At 54.8% G+C, this 23,306-nt stretch overlaps 6 protein-coding genes across 6 annotated transcripts; 2 read left to right on the forward strand and 4 right to left on the reverse strand.

The window, feature by feature from the left end:
- Positions 1-99: 99 nt before the first annotated feature.
- Positions 100-1,335, forward strand: CGGC5_v000565 (ATP synthase subunit gamma; the record flags this gene model as incomplete). Its single annotated transcript, XM_032032314.1, has 4 exons — positions 100-155; positions 366-958; positions 1,015-1,148; positions 1,207-1,335. 4 exons carry the CDS (start codon positions 100-102, stop codon positions 1,333-1,335), a joined length of 912 nt encoding a protein of 303 aa, XP_031888381.1.
- Positions 1,336-1,818: 483 nt separating this feature from the next.
- Kdm1a (Lysine-specific histone demethylase 1A) lies at positions 1,819-4,935 on the reverse strand (the record flags this gene model as incomplete). The annotated part of the gene is made up of 2 exons (XM_066150693.1): positions 1,819-4,783; positions 4,871-4,935. The coding sequence occupies 2 exons, from the start codon at positions 4,933-4,935 to the stop codon at positions 1,819-1,821; spliced, it is 3,030 nt and encodes a 1,009-aa protein (XP_066009656.1).
- Positions 4,936-5,984: 1,049 nt separating this feature from the next.
- Vps33a (Vacuolar protein sorting-associated protein 33A) lies at positions 5,985-8,486 on the reverse strand (the record flags this gene model as incomplete). Its single annotated transcript, XM_032032313.2, has 6 exons — positions 5,985-6,106; positions 6,169-7,755; positions 7,910-8,105; positions 8,172-8,232; positions 8,304-8,363; positions 8,431-8,486. The coding sequence occupies 6 exons, from the start codon at positions 8,484-8,486 to the stop codon at positions 5,985-5,987; spliced, it is 2,082 nt and encodes a 693-aa protein (XP_031888382.2).
- A 582-nt stretch (positions 8,487-9,068) lies between these two features.
- On the reverse strand, positions 9,069-9,689 carry ube2w (putative ubiquitin-conjugating enzyme E2 W; the record flags this gene model as incomplete). Its single annotated transcript, XM_032032312.1, has 3 exons — positions 9,069-9,337; positions 9,399-9,549; positions 9,642-9,689. 3 exons carry the CDS (start codon positions 9,687-9,689, stop codon positions 9,069-9,071), a joined length of 468 nt encoding a protein of 155 aa, XP_031888383.1.
- Positions 9,690-12,489: 2,800 nt separating this feature from the next.
- Positions 12,490-14,075, forward strand: cmkA (Calcium/calmodulin-dependent protein kinase cmkA; the record flags this gene model as incomplete). The annotated part of the gene is made up of 6 exons (XM_032032311.1): positions 12,490-12,496; positions 12,660-12,711; positions 12,768-12,975; positions 13,038-13,194; positions 13,248-13,633; positions 13,692-14,075. The coding sequence occupies 6 exons, from the start codon at positions 12,490-12,492 to the stop codon at positions 14,073-14,075; spliced, it is 1,194 nt and encodes a 397-aa protein (XP_031888384.1).
- A 1,060-nt stretch (positions 14,076-15,135) lies between these two features.
- CGGC5_v000570 (uncharacterized protein) lies at positions 15,136-16,430 on the reverse strand (the record flags this gene model as incomplete). Its single annotated transcript, XM_032032309.1, has 2 exons — positions 15,136-16,020; positions 16,083-16,430. The coding sequence occupies 2 exons, from the start codon at positions 16,428-16,430 to the stop codon at positions 15,136-15,138; spliced, it is 1,233 nt and encodes a 410-aa protein (XP_031888598.1).
- Positions 16,431-23,306: the final 6,876 nt, after the last annotated feature.

Consider the following 23,306-nt stretch of genomic DNA (forward strand, 5'->3'; position numbering starts at 1 on the left):
GACGCACCGCCAGCAACATCAATTGGTCTCGAAAGCGGTCGTGATCAATTGATCTCCACAACGGCAGAGCCTCGATCTCCTTAATTCCCAACATTCACAATGCTTTCCCGGGCGGCGAGACCAGCTCTGCGAGCTGCGGCTGCGGCTCCCTCGCGGTAAGTCGGAATCCACACTTTGTTGAGCTCGGAAAATCGGAGGAAGGGAAACGAAGGGGTTGTGGTTTTTTCGGTTTCGACGACGACCAACCATCGATCGAGGAGGACACGCGGCATCGAAAACGAAATTCTTGCGACCGATACCCCGATTGCGAAATAACAAAATGGAGAGAGAAAGTTCAATTGCTGATTGCGGTTTCGCTCATCTAGAGTCACGGCCAGCGCGCCCAGCACCGCTGCCACCTTCGCGACCCTGCGTGAGATCGAAGGCCGCCTCAAGTCCATCCGCAACATCGAGAAGATCACCAAGACCATGAAGATCGTCGCCTCCACCAAGCTCAACCGCGCTCAGAGGGCCATGACCGACTCCCGTGTCTACGGATCGACCTCGAACCAGGTCTTCGACTCTGCCGAGACCAAGCCCCTCGAGGGTGACGGCAAGAAGGAGCTCATCATCGTCTGCTCCTCCGACAAGGGTCTTTGCGGTGGTATTCACTCCGGTCTGTCCCGCTACATCCGCCGCGAGTTCCTCGAGAAGGGTGCCACTGCCGACCTCGTCATCCTTGGCGAGAAGTGCAAGTCCCAGCTCCAGCGCACCAACTCCAAGGACATCCAGCTCAGCTTCGCCGGCGTTGGCAAGGACGTCCCCACCTTCGCCGATGCCCAGGCCATCGCCGACCAGGTCGTCCAGCTCGAGGGCGACTACTCCTCCATCAAGATCCTCTACAACAAGTTCCTTAACGCCACGGCGTACGAGCCCACCGTTGTTGAGGCATTTTCCGAGGAGGCCATCCTCTCTTCCCGTATGCCTCCCGACCACTTAGTACCGTGATGTAATAGCAACCTGACCGTCCCGTAGCCAATTTCTCCGCCTTCGAGGTCGACGAGGAGCTCATCCCCAACCTCCGCGAGTACGCTCTTGCCAACTCCATCTACTGGGCTTTGGCTGAGGGTCACGCCTGCGAGATCTCTGCCCGTCGCAACGCCATGGACGTACGTCATATATCCAGCCCCTCATCGCATCCCTGCAGCTCACTGACACTACACACAGAACGCCTCCAAGAACGCCGGTGACATGATCAGCAAGTACCAGATTCTCTTCAACCGTACCCGTCAAGCCGTCATTACCGGAGAGCTGGTCGAGATTATCACTGGTGCCACTGCCTCCGCGGACATGTAAACTGTTGGAAGCGAAAAAAACATCAGATAGAGATGATTCCTACCTCTCTTCCCTTTGTATCAAGCTACCTAGGGCGGCTATTGCCCTCGTCAGTGTAACAAATCCTCGCGAATGCATCCTGATCTAGAACATGGATGGGAATTCTTTCACCTGCTGTTTCAAAAACACTTCACGCCCCGTTTCACGATCGTGCTCATGATGCAGTTGATTGCTATGTACGACGGGGGAATAATTTACAAGGGCTAATTACTATTGTATGAACAACCCCGTCTCCCTCGATGCGGAGTAGGCCAAAGTGAAGAAACACGGGGTATGCATGATTTCCCTCTCAACGCCGGATAACCACGAACCCCAGGATGCATATTGTCATGCGCCCTTTTTGCAAAAAAAACAGAAAACAGAAAAGAGAAAAGCACCGTAGCCCGCCCGAGCAGTTCGCCTCTAGCACCTTGCTTAACACAGGCCAATGCGCCAGCTCCGCAATCAGAACTCCATATCGCTGCCGTCACTTTCGGCATAGCTGACATGCTTGGTTCGGCGATACTTATTCGCGCTTCCCTCTCTGTTGGACTCATCTCCATTGGCCTGGTGCAATGGTGCGAAAGGGTGCTCCGCGTGATATGTCTTCTCGTGCTCGACGTAGTCCTTTTCCCACTGCGCCGACTTCTCCTCGTATACTTTGACAGCGTCTGCGTATTCTGCCTTCATTTCAGTGGCTTTATCCTCAAATGGCTTTCTCTCCTCAAGGGGAGTAGCCTTCCACATCTTGGAAGTCATGGTCCGCACTTCATTCGGAGCAGCCTTCTTCTTGTGGGATCGCTCGGCATCGCACTTTTGCCGCGCAATTTCGAATATGGCCTTGCTAAAGAGCACATAAGCGTTCGCCGCCGCTTTGCGGGGTTGCTCCGGCCGTTCGCCAATCTGAGACCTGATGTACTCCCAGGTGGCGAGCTCGTAGGCTTCTCTGTGGGCTTCTTCGGGATCCTTGGGCCTCTCCATCTCCTTTCGTTTGTTCGAGATGCTTTCCTTGGAAAGAACCAAGGGCGTTGGCACGTCAATTGGCCCAAGCATCGACTCCAGGGCCTCGGACGCGGCTCGCAGACCGGATAAATAGGCTCCGTGAACGGTGGCTGGATGTGTTCCTATCGTGTGCTCTCCAGCGAAGAACAAATTGCCTATGGGACGAGCCATGGCGTCGTAATCTCCCGGTTGCATATCCGGACCTGCTGAGGAGTAGCTTCCTCTGGCAAACCTATCCGCTGACCACCTTGTGACAATGGCTTCGACGGGGTGAGGCACCTTGGCACCAAAGATGCTCCGCAGAACTCCCGTCGCCTCAGCAATGAGGTTGTCATTGCTATTGTATTGGGTGTCAAAGCCAGCCTCGCCCGCCATCAACGCCACAAGACAGGGGAGGCCCGTTGTCTGGGTTACATTGAACCACTGGAACATGCGTCCTCGCTGTGAGTTGTAGTCGCGCTGATTGACGCTGTGACGGTTCGTTGCATCTCGCAAAACGCCAAAGATGTGTCTCTGGGTATCCCAGAATGGTTCTTCGTAAACCAGGACCACTTTGTTTAACACGCCGTACCCAATGCGATTGATGGCTTCGCTCTTCCATTCTGGCAAAGGCGGTTCAAAGGTGACGTTGCCCTGCTTTAGGACACCCAAAGGTATGGTCGAGATAACGTAGTCAGCCTCCACGGTTTCTCCATCTTCGCAGTGAACAGTCGCACGACCGTTCTCCTCAAGGCTGTAGACAATCTTGTCAACGGGCGACTTAGTACGAACGTCCAGAGGCGTAGGACAATGCAGGAGGCCCCGGGGAACGCTCTGATATCCACCCACGATCATCGTATGATCGCCTTCAAACTCATTGCCAGCATCAATGTCCCAGCCGCCCAGACTGAGATGGTACATGTCCGTAGCATTGCTGTATTCGAGGTTGGCGACATGCCAATTAAGCAAGCGGTGGTCCTGTGATGTCAAATCAATGATGTTGCGATACTGAACAACAGCTTCGTCAAATATTGTGCCAAGCGTCGCGTCGGGCATGCGAGTAGCATTGCCGAGATCGATGTTGACTTCATTTGATAACCCGTTCTTGAGAGTCCACCCCATGGCCTTTGCCTTCTCGCCTGCTTTGAGGATTCCCGGTGTTCCAGGCTGGGTATGGACGCGCCCAGTCAGCTTATCAGAGGATACGGGCACCATGTTGACTCTCTCAGGCACATTCTGCTGAGACACGGGAGGGGCGTGTGGGAGAGCCGCAGCTTCTTCCTCAGCTTGAGCGATTGTCCTGTGTCCATCACTGTTGGCATCCCGCCCCTCATTGACCGCGTCCCGGTTGCCCTCGATGCGTTTTGAGGGTTGCGTTTTCCATTTGAACTCGCTCACGCGGTCTAGACAGTCATTGTACAGCTCCTCAACTAGAGTATCCCTCGTATGGTCTACGGGCTTGCCGTTCGAGTCGTAAATGGTTGTCGCTGATCGCAAGGCACGGTAAGGCAGGCTCAGCTGGCCGCGTACAAGAATGTTCATTGGATTGCCACGATGGAATCCTGTAATGATCATACCGCCCATCTCAGCAGTATGTCTCTTGTCAACGAAATCAGGAAGCGGAGTCTTCGGCTTGGACTTGAACTCCCTCGAATAGACTCTCCCACCAATACGGCCGCGACCTTCGAGGACGATGATTTCTGGAGGTGCTTCTCCCAGGGCACCAAATTGTTCCGAATACTGTTGGACGAGGCCATCCAGATGCCTTGCGCACCCTAAGCCTGACATGCCAGCCCCAATTACGACTATTCTCCTTCTCTTCGGGCGATATTCTGCGTCAGTCATTTGCTCATCGTCTTTTTTCGTCTCCGGGAACTCTACACATCCGAAGTTGATGTAGCCTCGTCGCAAAAGCCAGTCGTAACAGACGCTTGCCGCGTTAAACCATCGGGCGCTAGCGCATCCAACTGCCTCATTCCTCGTCACTGCAACCCGTGGGTTACTGTACCATAGTCGAAGAATGCCGTTTCTGATATTGAGGTACGTTGTCACTTGAACGTGACTAATATGTTGCCGCAGCATCTGATATTCCTCCTCATGTAGAGCGTAAGGATTTAGCCGTGAGGATTCGGCTGCCTCGATGCACAAGGTCGCGTATTCATAGGCTGAGAGGTTTGATGGGACAGACGATCTTGGTTTGACATCGAACGACCGTCGCGGAGTTTCCCGAACAGGAGGGGTTTCGATCTCTGTCGATGGTAGAGACTGTTCCGGAGGCCCGTCGAGGTCTACTGGGGTTGTTGCCTTACTAGAAACGGACGGTGGCGCCGACGATAGCTCCGACTGCCTATCCGAGAGATTCTCTGTGGGCGACTCGAACGACTCATGAGGGACGTCGGGTAGTTGTAATTGATGGGTATCTGACGTGGCATCATCTTCCATTGGTGTCCTGTCTGTACGTCAGCGACCCGACGCTTGGCTCAGACCACGCACCGCTCAGCATGTCGGTCAAGAAGGAGAACAAAAATCCACCTACTCATGATTGGACTCGAACGTAGGCGAGGGCTCTGCCTCGTCTTGGCTCGTGTCATCGAGGTCCATGTCTTCCGTCCAGACTACGATTTCTGGGGCAATTTCTGACACGGCCTCTGAAGATAGACGGCTTGATGAAGACGAAGTTGAGTCTGAAAGGTTCTTTGCCGATATACGATCTAAGGGAGCATTGGCCCTTGAAGGCGGCAAGTCTGATATGTGTGAGTCCTGGCTCGAGAAAGCCATCAATGATCCCTTTCCAAATCCAGATTCCTGCTTAACACGAGGTCGCAAACTTGTTCTCATGTTTCGATCGTCGACTCGAACTGGACTCGGGGATGAGGAGTTGATATGTATGAATGGAGGCGAGTCGTCAGCGATGAGAAATTGCTTGCTCGGCCTGTGGTCCCGTTCGGGGTTGATGTGACAGTTTAGTTCTAAGTCGACACCATGATACGGTCTCTCAGGTGCACCTGGATAGTCGTTCTAATTGAAAATTGTTAGCTGATTTGAGTTCTCATACCTGCCAGCAGCCGATATAAGAGGAGACAATATCTGAGGTACCGACCTTGACTGCGGAGACGCCACCACCCCGGCCGCACTGTCCCTGATGTTGAATTGATTCGTCCCGATACTGGGTATGTCGAGTCGTAGGACTCCCACGTGAGGTGCATGGGACTGATCTATTGTTCTAGACAACACTGTTGAAGGAGACAAGGCTTTATGCATGAGGGCGCACTCGTCAGATACATGAGTTGCAGCGTGAGAGAGTGTCGGTTCCCGCACCCGAGTACTGAGGTAAAGCGCCAGCGACTGGGAGGTTCGCCCCACAATGTTTCGATGGCAGCCACGTGACCGTCCTGACTCGGTCGCAGCTGCCCGCTCCTCACGAGCCACCCGCCCCTGTGAATGCACAAAGCGGGAGCCCGTCATTGCATGACATCAAGAGTAGGAGCGGTCTAAATTCATGGACTTCTTCAACATATCTTCACATGGAAATTTCTCATTAATTAATTTGCAATGCTACCTCCCACCTGTCAGGTGTTGCCATAAAGCGCCGTTGCCCGCTTCAGACTGTAACTCCCAAAGACTGGGGGCCTCTGTGTAGCTGGTCCGCCTCACTGGCTCGGACTGGCAGGTTTGACGTTGTCTCTAGCAAACGATTCCTTCTCGATGGCCGCGTCCATCATTCGGTCTCCGCTAATGATCGATGTCGTGCAGATGACGATGTTCCTTCGTGCTGCGTTCACACTCAAGTTAGTTTGCGACTCAAGTGGAGAGTGGGCTCGGCATGGCACATACCTTCTTCCTGCTTCGCAATGAACCGCAGAGCAGCGATCTCTGTAAAGGTGATGCCTCCAACGAACACCACAAATACCGTCTGCTTCTCGGTTCCTCCGGAGAGGAGCGCGCGAGCCTTGACGGCCTTTTCTTCGCCCTTTTGCAGTTCATAAAACGTCTGCCCGCGCACATGCTTCACGGCTTCATCGAACCCATGCCAGCCTTGTGCAGCAGATGATCCTGTTGCGCCGCTTGCGCCGTTTCCTCGGGTGACTTGAAGCAGGTACTGCTTTTGCAGGACGCATTGGACGAGTCGAACCGAGAGCGGTGCGTACCCGCTGTACACATAAGCGATATCGTTCGGGTCGTCTTCCTTGACTTCGTCAACAATGAGTCGCAGGAGCTTCCGAAGATAAGCGTAGTTGGTCTTCGTTCCTGTGTTGCTGCCTGTGGCTCCAGTCATTGGAATCATCTCTGCCAATGGCGACGAGCGTGACAAGAACAATTGGAGCTTCTCCAAGTTGTTTAGGGTCAAAATATGCTGATACCCGTATCCTTCCAGAATCAGGCGCCGGAATTGGTCGAATTCCTTGGGCTTGATTCCCCCAGATATGCATGAATAGATGCAAAGCAGCCTCAAAACCTCCGGCAAGGGTGTGTCGCGTGCGATAAGCTCTTCTATGGCCTCGAACTGAGTGGATGGATCCGCTCCAGCAGCTAGATTCTGCTGGGCCTCCAACAGGCCTTTGAACTGGTCTGTTCTTGTGTACTTGATAATTTCCTCTGCTAAGCCCGTGTGAATCCTCAAGCTCTGTTGCTCGGCCTGGTAGCCAGGCAGTTTGCTGACGAAGTCTTTCAGCTCGGCAATAGACTTTTGACTGTTTCGTCCCTCGTAGTCCTTTTGCAGGTTTTGCAGTCGGCGAGCAACCTTGTTCAACAGGCTTCCAACAATTGCGAAGTTGGTGTCCCGGAGCTGTTCGTAGAGCTTGTCGGAGGAATCCAGCTGGATTTTACGTTTCCTCGCTTGAGCGCTGGCCGTTGATGACTGCGATGGGGCGCCAACTACGGTAGTATCGACCTCGGCCTGGTTGTTTTGAATGCCGAACACTTCGTCAATGAGTCCCTCGTATGTCAGTTGGGTGAGGAGAGGAGTGACAAAGTCAACCTCGCGGTCGATGATGATAACGCTTTCGGTCAAGGTGCTCGGTGTGAGGCCGGCTCTCGTCGCTTCACTCGCGTCTTCGCCGGCGAGGATTTCTTGTCGCATGCGAGCGAGGAGCTCGGCTACTCGTTTCGCGTTGTCGCCTTTACCAATTATACGCGGGAACAAGCCATGATTCTGTTGGATTTCCATCAAAGCCTTGGCGAGGAGGAATGATGGGGTGACATCTTTCGACAGGTAGAGATCGCGGAACGAGTCGTCTAGTTCTAGTGAGAGAACGTCTTTCTCCAGCGGGAAGAAGTAGAGGGGAAGCTCCGAGATGTTGACATCTCCAAGGACGCCGGCTTCTTCGAGAAGCTTATCTGATACGAGCGTCCGTCGGGGCACCCAGAAAATGTGAAAGTCGTGGCCAGTCTGACTTTCACGTTGTAGCCGTCGGATCTGCTCTGTCAGGATGTCAGTACAACTGCAGCGACTGCCAGCCGAGACATGAGTTTGGCAAGTGAAGGTCGGCCCTTGATCGGCTACGACGAGAGATGTCGTGCTTGATACAGTGACTTTCTGTGTATGGTATGGTAATGGAGCGTGGGATTCGCTAACCTGCTATCGTTTGCGCATGACGCGCGCATTCGCCGCGAGCTATGAAGATGACATTTCGCTGACTGGTGTCGGCGTTCTGGTTCTCAAGGAAAAAGAACTTGTCGACGCCGTATTCCTGAAGCGTTGCGACCTTCACAATAGTGCCGATGGGGCCAGCTAAGCTGCGCTCAAGGATGAGGTTCTTCTTTCCACGGACCTGGTTGCGTCGGCGGGTTAGCTCGGAGACGGCATGCAATCAAGCGCTCTGAAATGCCTTACTTACAGCCTCGAGCAGGTAAAGGAGGTCCTTTCTAGCTTTGTCCTTTATCTGATCCGTATTGAAGCTAGCTCGAGGGGCCATTTTGAGCTCTCCATGCGTTTGGGAGCTGGTTGTTGGTGGCAGCTGCAGACTGACCGCTGCTCGCTGAGTGAAGTGTTGACGGGGAAGAAGCTAGGCAGGTAGCGAGCTCTGGAGCTGTACTGGCACGAGATTAGATAGATAGGTCGGACGTGGGCTGAGCAGCACGGGGCATCCACGTAACTCATCGTGTTGCGTCAGCGGGGCTTCAGGAGGCAACTGCGGCGCATGATTTCCCATGTTGCGCTATCGGGTCTCAAGACGCACCCGTTCAGTGCCTTATCGAAATGTTCTAGCGGGGCAGCCACAGCGAGGTAAAGGCCTGAGGTACCTTTGCGGCCCGCCCTTGGGGTCGAGTGCCTCGTCTCAAGTGGAAACGCAAAAACAACGGCGATCACAGATCCCCAGTTGCATTTTGAACAAGGCGCAGCAAGCAGAGGAGACCTGCTTGTATCCTGTATGGCTTTTCCTGTTGCTTCTTTATTCTCTACGGGGAAAACCCCGCTATCTCAAGTGTAAATCACAGTAGAGGCCCATTCCGCTTGAATGGCTAGCCTCCTGCTGTCCATACCGCGACATATCATCGCGGGCGCCATGTGCTACTCCCTCTCTGCCTTTGCGAGTAATATTTCCGGGCGCTCTCTTTCGCCCTCTCCCGCTCTGATGGCACTCCATGAAGATTGGAGAAGGCCAAACACCACGCTGGTATATTTCTTCTGCTTCGCGCAGACGACCGACCCAGTACAGTCAATCAGCCGTCCCAGATATCCCAAGCCAAATCCAAACGCCGTAAGACTCCACTACACAAGACGCCATCGTTCATCAAACGGTGTTGTCATGGTAGTAGAAGTCAATGTCTCTTGGTCGGAGGCGGTTGCTCCGCACGAACTCGTCATCACCAGCAGGTCGCTCATTCTTCTCGTTTCCGGTCAACATACTTTGTATGCTCATGCAGACACTCTCTACGTTTTGTACGGGACTCCAGCCCTGGTTTCCGAGAAGGTCCAGGCAGATAATGCCATTGGAATATATGTGGGGATGCATTGGGATCGGTCGCTCGGTTGTTTTCACGAACGTGACCTCCGGAGGTTCTGAGGAGTTGGTCAGCTAGGCCACCTTGAAACAAGGCAAGGGCGCACGAAGGGCGCATACCAATAGGATACTGTTGGGAGAATTTAAACTTGAGTCTGTAGACCTCGTTGCGATACAGCGGATTGTCGTCGAGGACCCTAATATCCATATGCCACTCCTCGAAGTTGTCGGCGGATATGAGGTCGATGCCAGGCGGTAGACCGGTATTGAGCTGTAATAAATGTCAGCCGAGTTCATTCGCACGGCGCAAGCAGCTGAAAAGAAGCCCAAGGTTCGATCGTGGTGCTTCAATAGGAAACCAACCTTGGAAAGCTCTTTAGCCAGTCGCTTGGATGCAAAGCTTGAGGCCATTTTGAAGCGCAAAGCCGACGTAACCAGGGCAGACCAGAATGTCGCGAAGGAAGGAAGGCGAATCAAAGCAGTGTCCGAGAGAGAAAAGGTGACGGCGCCAGGCGACGGAAGAGTGGCAGTCGACAGCGCGACGGACACGGGTTGGATGCTGGCCGCTGAAGGGGCTTGTTGGAGGGGCTGCCCAGTTGGACCCCACGATTTCGGTGTTTCCCGCCGAGAACAGCAAAAAAAGAGAGACGACCTGGGTAGCACCTCCGAAAAAGTGAGCGCGGGAATGCGGGCTGCACCGACCCGAACTGGGACAGGTTGGTCAGGTCTGGCCCTGGATTCGGAGCCGTCTTGAGGAGTGCAAGTGTGAAGTAGTTCGACAACAGAGCCAGTCGAGCGAGAGGAAGAAGGTGAAGTGAAGTGGGATTAACACAGAACGTTAAAGTGCTGAGGCTTTGGGGTCGGCCGAGTTCCGCCAGCCGATGTACATACCAAGTGCGGCAAGGATGGAAGGGCAGGCGCGTTTAGAGTAGAAGGAAATGGAGACGGCACTTACCTAAGACTGCCTAGGTAAGTAAGCTACCTGTAGCAGCCCTCGAGGTCTGAGAGTCGCTTGTTGACGCTGCGGGCAGATTCAATTCGCTGGTTACGTTACCTTGGTAAGTTATTTGCTTGTGTTTGCTACATCCATCCAGCCAGCGGAGAAGGTCGGCGGCTGCATCACTGTTCATGCATCTCGACCGATGCGCGGACAGCACCCCACTCCCCGGGCACTTCATTCATTGCTGGGTAGCACTGGTGCACACCCACGCTCCGGGTGGAGTCGTTGACAGTGCTGCTCCGTCAGTGGCCAAACCAATTCAGTTCCAAACATCTCCAAACCACCGGGCCAATTCTGGAGCTGTGCATCTGATCGCCGCGTCGAGTGCCCATGAGTCGAAACATTCATTTGAGCGGAAGCGCTCGCGTGTAACGACCGTTTCTGTTCTTTGAACCCTCATCATAAGAGAACGAAGTGTCTGAACTACACACCTATGCAACATGCTTCATGACCCGCCGTCCGTCTGACAATTTACCCACGCATGCTATGGCAGACGACTGATAGAGTCCATCATAGAGATACCTCATGTTTGTAACAGACTCAGTCCATTTGTCTTATTACGTCACGGGCATGCTCAAGCAGGGGACCTTGGCCAAATAAACATGTGACGAAGAGGCGAGCAACCAGCATCGTCAAGTTAAACTGGCGGGACGTCCCTTTCGCACAGAGCAAGTGTTTTGTCTTGCACCTTCGTCGACGCAAAGTCAAAGGGCGACTGACTTTGCGCTGAAGTACCCAACACACGTCTGCGAAGCTGCGAAAGAGCCTTCGGTAAAATATGACTCGACATGGGCGGCATAGCGCCTTTGCGGCCAGCACTTCCCGCGTGTGGGGGCCGAAACACAGATTGAGATGCAGATTGCAACGGGGAGCTTGCCTGGCACCTAGGCAGCCTTCCATTCTTGATGAAGTCGACAGACACATGGCCAACCTGCGGGGAGGAGAATCGGCCTCATGATCAGACGCGATACCTGGGTCGCTGTGTGGCTTTGCTGGCTGGAGTTGTTTGGACGACACTGTAGGCTCTGGCTCACAGTCCAGAGCTGGTGGATGTGTGATTCACATCATGGAGGGAGCCCGATGGTGACTCTTGCTTGCCTTCATCCAAAGATGTCATTGCTGAAAAGTCCATCTTACTCTTATTGCCTCGATGGGCCTAGCTTCCAGCCTTACGACCCATACGGCACCTCCTCCGTCGGATGGTCCTTCACTGCTGTGGCTGTGAAATGTCATTGGGCGAAGAGCGGCCTCCCCAGCCACAATACACCACCGTCCAGTGTCCCTCTGTGGTGGTTTTCTCTCCCCGAACTCCTCAAGGCGACCCGGCCACTCTCGTTCAGCATACGAAGGCCCACAAGGACCCCGTCAAATGTGCAGGCAGGCCGGGCCTGGCCAAGTTTCCTGTCGCCTGTAGGCAATCCGCTCATCACGGCCATGTCCGTGCTTCCCTCCTCCTGCCCCTCATTTTGTGCGGCTGAGCATCCTTCTAATTCTCACCAGCCCACAAGGCTCACTCCATCCGTCTTGCCGCGACCCCTGGCTGCTAATTGCTCCTTCACTTGCGATGAACATGTGTGATGTGGTGATTGAAGTGCCGTATGGCTGCCTCCAGACCCAGAGCCTACTCAAAAGGAGATGTCTCGGTTCTGACTGCGGGCTTGACCACCCAGCCAGTGAAACCATCATCCCACGCCTTTGCTGCCCAGCAGACAAGTATCTATCTTATCAACGAGGATTGCCTACCTAATTACCGTACCCGTACCCTAGTATCTACCGGTTTCTTAGGGTGAAAAGAACCCCCAAGGACCGCTGTTTTTTTCTGGCCTGTGAAGCTCACATCACATCCTCCACTGCTTTTTACTTCCCGCGCTACTACCCCACTTCACCCCTCAGCCCAGGAGCTACCAGCACCACCAGTACCAGGCAACGGCACCCTCGCCCCGACTGACCCCCCCTTCCCTCCAGCCAAGTTCTCCATCCAGCATCTCGTCTACTCCTCTGGCCAGCGTAGGGTTCGAGCCTGATCCGACGGTTGCTCGATTTTCCTCCTTCTTTCTGTCAGCCTCGAGGGTCTCTCCCAGAAGCGCCTGTTTTTACCCGTCTCCTCGCCGCTCAACTCTGCCATCTTCGAAGCACTCCTATCGTCCCCGCGTCTCGTCCGACCGACCGATCACTGTTCCCACTCGTTCCTGCCCGCAATCTTCGCCCAAGATGAGTTGTGAGTCCTGCTGTTCCATGCCCGCTTGAGGCAGGCTGCGACAGGACGATCTGATCGCCTTGAGCGCCCCTCCAAGCCTGCTCTCCCACAGATTGTCGCACGCAGATTGCGTCAGACATGTGGCCCAAATGACCAGCGATTCTGACCTTTGAATGCATACCAGTCTCGAACATGCTCAGTAGACTCCAGGGTCAGCCTGAAAGCTATGATAAGAAGTGCGATTCCGTCAATCGATTCCCTCCGTATACCCACATCCTAACGTCCTTTACAGGGCGAAATATCGCTTCGGCCGCACCCTTGGTGCCGGTACCTACGGTATCGTCCGTGAGGCAGACGGTCCCACCGGCAAGTGCGCCGTCAAGATCATCTTGAAGAAGAACGTCAAGGGCAATGAGAGAATGGTGTACGATGAGCTCGACATGCTCCAGCGTCTCAAGCACCCCCATATCGTCAAGTTTGTCGACTGGTTCGAGTCGCGTGTAAGCAGCCCTGCGCCTCGCTGTGTCAGTACTGGACACTCGACTCTGACAATACCCTGCAGGACAAGTACTACATCGTAACCGAATTGGCTACTGGCGGAGAGCTTTTCGACCGTATTTGCGAGCAGGGAAAGTTCACGGAAAAGGATGCGTCGCAGACCATCAAACAGGTCCTTGAGGCCGTCAACTATCTGCACCAGAACAACGTCGTTCACAGAGGTAGGCTTTACCCCTCCGCTATGCGACATTCGCCGCGCTCACACAAGAGACAGACTTGAAACCCGAGAACCTGCTTTACCTGACCAGGGACATTGAGTCCGATCTTGTTCTTGCCGATTTCGGCATTGCCAAGATGCTCGACCGCAAGGACGAAGTCCTCACGACAATGGCTGGCTCCTTCGGCTACGCCGCCCCCGAAGTCATGCTGAAGAAGGGTCATGGCAAGCCTGTCGATATGTGGTCCATGGGTGTCATCACATACACCCTTCTCTGCGGTTACTCGCCGTTCAGGTCTGAGAACCTCCAGGACCTCATCGACGAATGCAGCAACGCCCAAGTGGTCTTCCACGAGCGATACTGGAAAGACGTGAGTGAAGATGCCAAGGATTTCATCCTGCATCTGCTGCAGCCCGAGCCAGTGAAGCGTTGGTCCAGTGAGGTATGTGGCAACTGAAGTCCTCTCGCCCAGAGGCGGAAGAAACTGACAGGAAACATAGGAGGCTCTGCGTCACCCCTGGCTCAGCGGAGAGAACGCCACCGACCACAACTTGCTGCCTGAGATCAAGGCTTACATGGCCAAGGCCAGGCTTCGTCGTGGTGTCGAGATGGTCAAGCTCGCAAACAGGATTGAGTTGCTCAAGACTCAGGAAGACGACAAGGATGACTCTGATTTCCCGGTCGACGCCGTCAGCGCCGCTGATCAGGCCAAGGGTCACCACACAGAAGGCGGCGACAAGCGCAACTTGTCCAGGACAATCAAGACTGCCATTTTCCGTGAGGTTGTCTTGGCCAAGGTCCGCGAGATGAAGCAGCAGCAGGATACCCTCAAGGTGAAGGAGGAGGCGGAGAAGGAGCACAGGAGACGCAGTTTCCAGGGTTAAGATGCACCGGCCGCCCCTGCACTTCCCTTGGTTGGGGGCAAAGGAGGATGGGTCTGTAGAGCGCCCAAGATGATACCACGGGGTGGGTTGAGACAGCGAGCCGTCTGACGGCGGTTCGACAGCGGCTTCGAGGCTCTTGTTTGCTTCGTTTTGTTGCGTTATTTTTGTACGCGCGCACCGTTCATTTCAGGCCGGGCAGAGTCCAGATCTGAGTCGTCTTTGATTTTCCGTTCTTTGCTGGAGGAGGCAGGGAGGACATGAAAAGCAGCGAGACATCATTTGGTTGATAGCAGTCTGCTTATTGCGATTTTCTAACAGCGGAATTATACAAAGATTCTACGCCGTAACTGTACAGAAGATTCCATGGCATAAAGCATCCGATGCAGTTCTTTAGATGACAGCGTCTGACCGTGAGTCCAAGCTCCAGCTTTTGGACGGCACTCGCACGTTTCGGGTAGCTCAATCATCGACATGATGCTTCACATGATTACAAGGGGGACAGCGAGATGTTCAAGATTAACTTTGCAAGTTCGCATTGCTAGCTACTGCTTGAAGACAGAGGAACCCCATTTTCGGGTCCAACTCTGATGACTACCTAGTAATATGGTGGTTGGTTGATCGTAACAAGTCGTCGGTATGGTGTTTGTACAAGGATATCTGGAAGAAAGAATATAGGGAAAACAGCATGGAACTGCTGAGAGGGAAGCAGCAATTCTAGCCACAGCGCCGGATCCTTGCCTGCCTATACAATGCAACGTACGCCAGAGTAAAAAAAGACAAACACCGGTAGAGATGGATGAGAAGAAAAGAATGTTGTTCCTCCGACCATTTTTGGTTTTCCTTTTTTGTAAGCCGCCGTCCCTCCCGGAAACCCGACTCCTTCCTAGATGCTTTTTTGAGGGTGAGACCTGGATGGATGATACATCGCTCGAAATAGAATTATGGTACAGTGGAGAAAATAATCAATAGAAATTGGAAAAAAGATTGGATGGTGGTGGTATCATTTGGACAGAAATGGAAAACATTGCATGACGTGGAATGAATAAAGGCGGAAAGGCGTTTACTCCAGCTCGGCGAGGGCGCTCTCGCGCAGCGCCTCGTAGCGGCCGACGTCGAAGCGGCGGCGTTGCCAGTTGTTCTGGCGCAGCTTCTCGATGCGGGCCTTGATGTCCAGGCTGCGCAGCTCGTCGTTGAGTTCAGGGGTGGCGGCCCTGGCGGGCAATGAAGAGGGGGGAGCAGCGTCCTGGGGCGGCGGGGCGGCGAGCTGCTCCTCGACGCCGGCGATGTGGATCGAGATCTGGGAGCGCAGGCTGGAGAGGAGGCCGCAGTAGCGGTGGACGGAGCGCTCGCGCAGGAAGTCGAAAGCGTCGCAGTCCTCGGTTAGGGGCTCCGGCGTCGGGGGCTTGGGGAACTGCTCGTCGGGCTGCTGCTGCTGCTCGTCGGCGGGTTCCGGCTCCTCGGGGAGGACGGGGAGGTAGCGCGGCTCGGGCTCCATGGGCGCGGAGAGGAAGTCGTCGAAGCCGAGGGTGGGCGAGTCCGGGCGGATCATGGGCTCCTCGGGGAAGTCGAGGAAGGTGACGCGCTTCTTTTGCGGGGGCGTGGTGGCCTGGGAGAGCTTGTTGACGGCGTCCTCGACGGAGCAGACGGAAGGCGTGGGCGAGGAGAAGGCGGTCGAGTTCGTCCACGTGCGGGAGGAGGCGCGGGAGGAGATGGAGCTGGAGGGGGAGTGCATGCTGGAGGTTGCTGCCGAGGACGGGCGGGAGGAGCGGGACATGGTCTCGTCGGCGGCCCTGGAGAGGTCGGAGGCCTTGGTGTAGTGCTCGCGGGCCTGCTGGAGGAGCCTCGTCTTGTAAGGCGAGGTGCCGCCCAGGGGACGGGAGAGCATCTCGAAGGAGCTGGCGGCGTAGAAGTGCAGGTAGATAAGATACGCAGGCTCAATGTTGCCCTGGCGCCATAGTTAGCGTGACTGATCGGCATCTGATGTTCAGACGAATGTTTGTCACTCACGGTGTCCTTGAGGTTGTCGAGAATCTCACAGCATCGCATCGAGCACGGGCGGTACTTGCGACTGAGATACTGTCTCTTAACGTCGGAGACGGCCTTGCTCCACTCGGCAGATGTGTACGGCAGGACCGGGAGGGACACCGGCGCCTGTGACAGCGACCGCCTTGACATGCGCGACTTCGAGGGTCCAACGGAGCTCAGCATCGTGTTTGGTGTTGTTGCCGTGGGCTGTGGTGTGGGTGCGCTCGACGGAGTTGTGCTGCTGAGAACGGTGTTGTTCGCGGGGAAGATAACGCTACCTCGGGAGCCGGCAGCAACGGGCTTGAGGAGCAAAGGTATTAAACCGCCCATCGTGATCGATATAATTAGACTGTGTGTTTGCTGAAAAAGAGTTTTTTTCCTTCTCTCTGCCGGCTGCTGAACTTTCAGGAGAACAGGCTTAACTCAGCTCGCCACCTTTTCGTCCGATGTGAGACTGGGCCAATTGTAGTACCGGGCTCGCAGACTTTCGTCGCCGTCCAAGTTCGATAGCGTTGGACCGACGTTGATATAACCCAATGGCAGATGGCCGTGTTGTTGGACGAGGTTGATAGTGTTAGTGTCACTTGTCGTCCAAAAGGGTCAAACTATCGAGACAGCCGAGGTGGAAGGATCCTCCAGAGTTGAGAGCGAGGAATCGCGAGCGGCGCGATGACCACCGGTTAATAGGCAGCTGAAATGGAAGAGTCCAGGCCTTATCGAAGGACGATGACTCGCTTTTCGGTGTAAGTGGGTAAGTGCCCCCCAAAATGCGTAACGGGTGGTGTACCGGGACTCGGGAACAGTCTCAAGTCGTCTGAACTTTTTGCAAAGGTCGCGTGCGGGATGCTTGGTCTATGCACCGAGAATGATCTCCCGCTGGGGTTTGCGTCAGGAGTCCTTCGAGAGTGGTACTGAGTTTATTAGACGGGCTGGGTTTTGGAGGTGTTTCCAACGTCAGGGTCTTTCGCGGGAGAACGACAGCTTGGTGGTGGTGCGTGTTGAGTGTGGTTTGGTAGCTTATTAGGATGAACTTGGGAAACAATGACGTGACTAGGTAACAGAAGCCGGGGTTGCGGTGGCACGACAGAGGACTCGAAGATGAAGAGAGAGGGATAGGCTGTGTGAGGCTGGCTGAATGGCGAAGAGACAGAAGCAGGGCAAAGCTGATCGACTCTCTGAGAGCTGAGGTCTGGACGTAGGGATTATCCGGTTACGCGGTGGAGTGGTGGCGGCTGAGGACCGAGACAGGCGGACGCAGGAGGTGAGACCCGGGCGGGACGGGGATGCTCTGTATTATGACGACGGAAGACACACCGAACAGACCGAGGAAAGGAAGCGGCGGCGACGTGGCAGGCTGGGTGTGATTAAGCCTTGATGTAGTGAGCGTGGGTGTGAGTGAGAGTGTTGACTGTTGTGTATGGCACCGTGGGTTTGCGGCTACGATGGCGGAGCGGATACAACAACGGGCCCGAGACGATGCGAGAAACACAAGAAGAAACGACACACGAGGTTGGGGAACAGACGAAAGAAGCTCTCAGGAACAAGCCCGGAGGGTACCTCGTTGGGGGGAGGGCGGTATTCAAGTAGAGGTCAGGGGGGGAGATGATTCTCGGCCCTGAGATGAGCTCGAGCTTTGGTCGAGTTTGCCCAGTGGCCCGGTAGCATGTTTGCGCATCGACAACGGACTAGGGAGAAAAGGGGAACAAGCTTCAGGCGTGGCCATTGGCCTTGCGCAAGGAGATTTTTTTCCTCTCACGTATTGTGCAGTGTTGGATGCATGCTGCTCTGATTGAGTGATTGACCAGGACCTGCATATGTCGTCTCCATTTCGCGTGTGTTCCCCTGGCACCCGGACGGCGGCGCCAGATTGTCGACCCTTGCGTTAGCCTTGGCCCTGGGCTTGTCGTCGTTGGTGGCTATCCACCATGAATGCGCGTGCCGTCCACCTTGCTTGCTATGAATACATCCATTACATATGAGGGTAGCATCAGCGTGCGTGTTGTCTGCGTGTACTCTTCGCTGTCGGGCGTACCTGGCTACGTACGCGTAGTGCCGTGCTGGTAAGCATACTATGCAGAGGAGGCAATGTTGGCAACGAGACTAGGAGAGCAGGGAATGGTTCCCCTAGGAAGGCTAGGGAAGTGCTAGGAAGGCCCTTACTCCCAAGGTGCCTCTCGTCGTGCGTGCGGCCCCAAAATGAGGGCAATTCGTGGGCGAGTGGCTCCGTGGTGGTCGAGTTCGCGGTAACGGCCCTAGTCCTGAACGGTGCAAAGTGGACGGTTCAGAGAGGGTCCAAGCCAACGCGGATGGGCGGGCGGTGCTTTGGTACTGGGACTATTGCAACCCGAGAACACGATACCCAAGCAGGGATGGAGAGTCAGGTTTTTTGGGAAATGGAGGGGAAGTGGGAAGAGACGCGGCGCGATTTGCGGTGCCGTTGTGGATGCACGGGACGGACGGAGATGATTCGCGCGCCGTCAATTTTCAGTCGATAAGTTGAGATTCTGTCATTTTGCAAGAGGGATGATGCATCCTGAAGCAATCGCAGCCGCAAAACCGTTCCTAGACACGAAACCCTTGCTTGCTGGAAAGGGAACGGAAGACACGTCTGGAAGCCAACAACTGTCCGTGGAAGCAGCACGAGAAGAAGAAGAAAAGTGAGGATGAAAAAGGCCTGGGCCGTTTGACAGACGACACGGACCGGCAAACGGATACGACCGTCGACAACGGACCGGCAGCGGGACTGGCAGCTCTTGCTCTTGTCACGCACGTGTGTTGCGGTGTTGCGGACAGTGCAATCCGCAACTCGCAACTTCCCAACTTGCAATGGATGGAACCTGGAAGAGAGGTGCTGTCCGGAAGCCAGCACCCGGCTACCTACCGAACGACAGGCCAATTCCACCCCTGCATCGGATCTCCATGACGGTTCCCTTCCTCGGGCGACCTTCACTTTCCAACACCGCGTCTCCCACTCTCCCAACTTCCTAAGAAGGGCCAGCCTCCTCCAGAGACTCGAATCCTCGAAGGAAACCCCCCTGCTGCCGGGCCTTCTGGAAATCTCGCCAGGCTCGCCTGCCTCGTTCTCCTCATCCCACAGCCACCGCATCGTGTTTTGTCCCTGGAGGGCCATGGGTCAAAAATTGGCCCTTGCAGAACGTTGCCCATTTCCCACCACCACGCAAGGGTCATGACACGGAATGACAGCTTTCCCAGCCCACTCGCACCAATTGGCAATCACAGCTGTGTCTACCTTCCTGAAGTTCCTGCATCTCCCAGGCCACACCTGAGAACCCTTGCCCGCAGGCCCGACGGTTCCTTCGACTTGGGACGTTCGACCTGGCACCTGGCAACCTAGCTACTGCATATCCATACTCAGTACGTACACAGCAGCCTCTTAGCCTGCGATCTCCTTCCTTACCTTCCCCTCTCATCACATCACCCAGTCAGTAATCAATCACACCGGGGGACCGGATTCGCGCGCAATCTTTTGGTACGGAACGGCATTGGACCATGAGCATCGAGACCAGGCTGACAAGCCCTGCTGCTGCCCACTGTGCCCAGCTCTGCATGAAAAACGCTGCCCCAGTGACCACAATCGTCTCCGCTTGAGAGATATAACACACAGCAGACAAACTGCCTGACAGCTCCCGCCGCCCCGTATGCCATCTTCTCCACGCCCAGTCACATGGCAACCTCGAGATGAATATCACTATTCACTTATCGGCAAGCGGATAACCCTCATCTCTAGCTTCAAGCAAAGACTCGCAAACAGCACCGAGGAAAACAGCGCTGGGGGGCCGACGCCGACGCCGAGGCTTCGTCGGAGAAGATTCCATGGAACAACTGCCACACGGATCTGAATTTCCACAACGCACAAAAAAAGAAGTGACAGCGCAACCTTGCTTCATCCGCTGTCTCTGGTGCCGGGACTTGGGCGAGAAAAAGCAAGCAAACGGGTAAAATCGCACGAGGCCCCGTTTGGAACAAGCAAGCGGACGTTGGTTGACTCCCACCGGACCGCAAACCAACCACCGTGCTGTGCCTCTCGCCTCGCGCAACCAGAGACACATGCTGCAGAGCACACAGTCGTGTTCGAGCCTCTGCCTCGGGACCCCCTGTCAACCCATCACCTCTCCCACTGCCTGCCGTCCGGAACACGTACAATCAACGCTCGTAGCTTCGCACCTCAGACAAACAAACAAAACGCCAGTCGGGCAAGGAAGGGTATGTGTGTCTGAGAGCCGCCAAACCTATCCGAAGGGTGACCAAAAGACGGCCTTTGCGTTCGGTTCCTTCCCACGCTTCACCTCACGGACTCCGGATCATCGAAAACGGACTGAAACGAAACATCCCACACCAGAGGGCGACGCCGTCAACCTGTAAGCTTCTTCCGCACAGATCTCCAGACAGCAAGAAAACTCCAGACGGCATGCACCTCACAGCCTCCAATCACTCAAATCACAGTCGCACTCAGCTGCACTTCAGCTGCACTCCCGAGGTCTGTGCCCCGCGTACCTGCTTTTCCTTTCGCACTAAGCTTCCTCACCGCAAGGTAAAACGCCAGACCTGAGTTCTTCGAGAAGCTTGGCTCCGAAGAGCGAAAGCTTCGCACATCAGACGGCAGCCTCGAGTGCCTGAGACTGGCATATACGTATTCGTGATGCATTATGTGCAGACGCCAGCAAGTCGTACTATCAGACAGGACACGAAATAAATGCGTCCAGAATGTCTGGGCCAAGACAGCAAGAAGCGCCAGCAACGTTGCGACAACGCACAAAAAGAAGTATCAGCAGACAACCCTAGAGAAGAAAGGTTCAGACCGCTTGTTGATGCACCTAGGCTCGGTTCGTCGTGCAGTAGTAGCCCACGGAAACCACACCACATCACCCATCCTTCACCCATCAATCAGTCCATTCGTGCATCGTCGATCTACTCTTCAACTGCAAGGCTTTGCTATCGATCATTCCTGCTTTTGTGATGCGCTTGTACGAGGCTGGCAAATACCTGCCAACCCAAGCAATAGTTCCTGCTCTTATCCTCCCAATCCTGGCTCCAACACCCTGTCGCGGGGATCACGGGTTCAAGCCGGGGACGTTGCAACGGGCCCTCGTTGCTCTCCACAGATTTGCTTATCACCAGTGTTGGGGCCAGGGTTTGGATGAGGGGTAAAAGAGAGACTCGAAAATGCAGCAGAGACGATAACTTCGAGAGGCAGAACATAGCATGATGACATTTCTTGCGCGATGCACCCACACACAGCAGGACCAACAACCTAATCTCTGGTGATCTCAATCTCTACCACCTCGGCCTCGACGTGTTTCTTTTCTCGTCCCGCCAATCTCAGATCCTCTTCGTCAACCACGACGCGCGATCAGCTTTGTGTGGGTGAACGAACTAGTTGTCTAAAAACGCGTACATCCAATCTCCCGCATCAAGTCCTGCTTCCTCTAGCACTCAGACGCAACGGGCGACGAGAGGTGAGAAAAAAACAGATAGCCTGAGCAAGCCGACGCTTCGTCGCGTCGCGACCCCATTGGATTGGGGACTTGAGAGACTAGCGGCTCCTTGGTGTGACGACCAGAGCGTCGTCCCAGTGCCCGCCCCTCGTGTGCCTGACAATCCCGCCGTTACGTTCGGAGCTAGACAGCTTGGGCTTGATGATGTGAGAGGGAAATAGGGGACTTGTGTTGGTTGGTTCGGGGCTGGCGTGCTTTTTTGCTTGCACCATTGTCTCTCGTCGTTGTTACCGTTCCCTCCTTCCCTCCCCCCACGTGGTGGTCAAAGAAACTACAAACGCCACTGTTGACATGATGTGACGGTGATTAGACCAGGGTGCCGACAGCGACGGGCTTGAACCGTCGGACTATCCCCCCTTCCCTGTGCCGTCTTAGATGCGTGCCATCCGACGCGTTGACGTGAACTTGTCCGAGAGCATCGACGTTTTCCCCCTCGCAAGCTGGACCCCAGTGCGGCATAGAGGCAGCTCCCTGATCGAGGCAAGTCCCTCTTCAGGACCTGGGCGATCTTCGCGGATCTTTTTGGACGATTCACCTGAAGATGCTAAATGCTAGTCGCGGCCAAATAGAAAAGCTTGATAAGAGGTGGCCCCTCGCGGGTTCTCCTTCGCCTGGGTTGGATGTGCATGTGCGTTTTGATTATCGGCGACCTCGATGCCGTGGGATCGATCCCTCGGCGGGCGGCCTTTGCAACACCAACAAGGAACAAGAGAGTAAAGTCGAAACAGCGTTCCCACCCCGGACCGGAGCCGCGGGGTGGAACTGTCCATGATGGCGTAACGCTCCCAAGTCCGGAGCCGGTGGGTGGGCGAGTGTGTGTTTCGCAAGGCGATTTGTCCCGGACCCCCGTTCGATGTTACCGTGGGGTATTTCGTCGCTAGATCAGTTTCGCTAATGTTCTGGCCAGCATGGTGTGTATAAGGATGCATCGGACTGCCATGCTAGAGTGGGAGAGCGGTATTCTGCATGCAAGCGAGCTTCAAGTTGGCTGCCGATGTTTTCTGTAAGTTGAGAGTATGTAGAGATAGGCCCCCTGAGTATTGGAATCCTACCTTGATCAGTGACCGGGTGAGCAACGAGATGTGCGTCCCAAAGGTGGCCTAGTTGACGGAGGCTATTTGGTATCTGCAATTGCTTGATCTGGGCGGGAGTTGTTCGAGGGATAGAATGAGACCGCCTAATGTTCCAATGTCCGCGCGGTTGTACTTCCTGTGAACTGTATAACTCTGATTGATGACGACAATATTGGATATAATAATAGCAAAGACGAAGAAGACGGCGAGGCAGAGTCTATTGCTACAGGAAAAGTGGTCGCTCTAGTACAGGGAAAGTAGACCGTCTCCCGAAAATAACACCGGAATCAGCAACATCTTCCGTGTTCACTCCGTTCTGGGAAGCGATGGACTGTAGTTCAAGATCAGAAGCAACGGCTGTTGCAATACAAACGCTCCAGGCGATGGTTCGGAAATGTTCCAGTGAGCGAATTTTGTTGGCATTGGCAGTTCCTTTCCCGAGAGATAACTCCTGCTAATCGAAGGGGTGGTCGGTCTCACCTGTGTTGTTGCCCTTTTCTAGGAAGGCTAGGACTGGCTCATTCACGATGCAAACCTTGGAAGCACAAGATATGCAGTGTACCGGAAGACGGCAGTTCTGACGATGCCAGTCATCGAAGAGATTTCTATCTTATTTT

Source organism: Colletotrichum fructicola, assembly GCF_000319635.2.
Source record: "Colletotrichum fructicola Nara gc5 chromosome Unknown KSG_Nara_v1_contig01, whole genome shotgun sequence".
Lineage (NCBI taxonomy): Eukaryota > Fungi > Ascomycota > Sordariomycetes > Glomerellales > Glomerellaceae > Colletotrichum > Colletotrichum fructicola.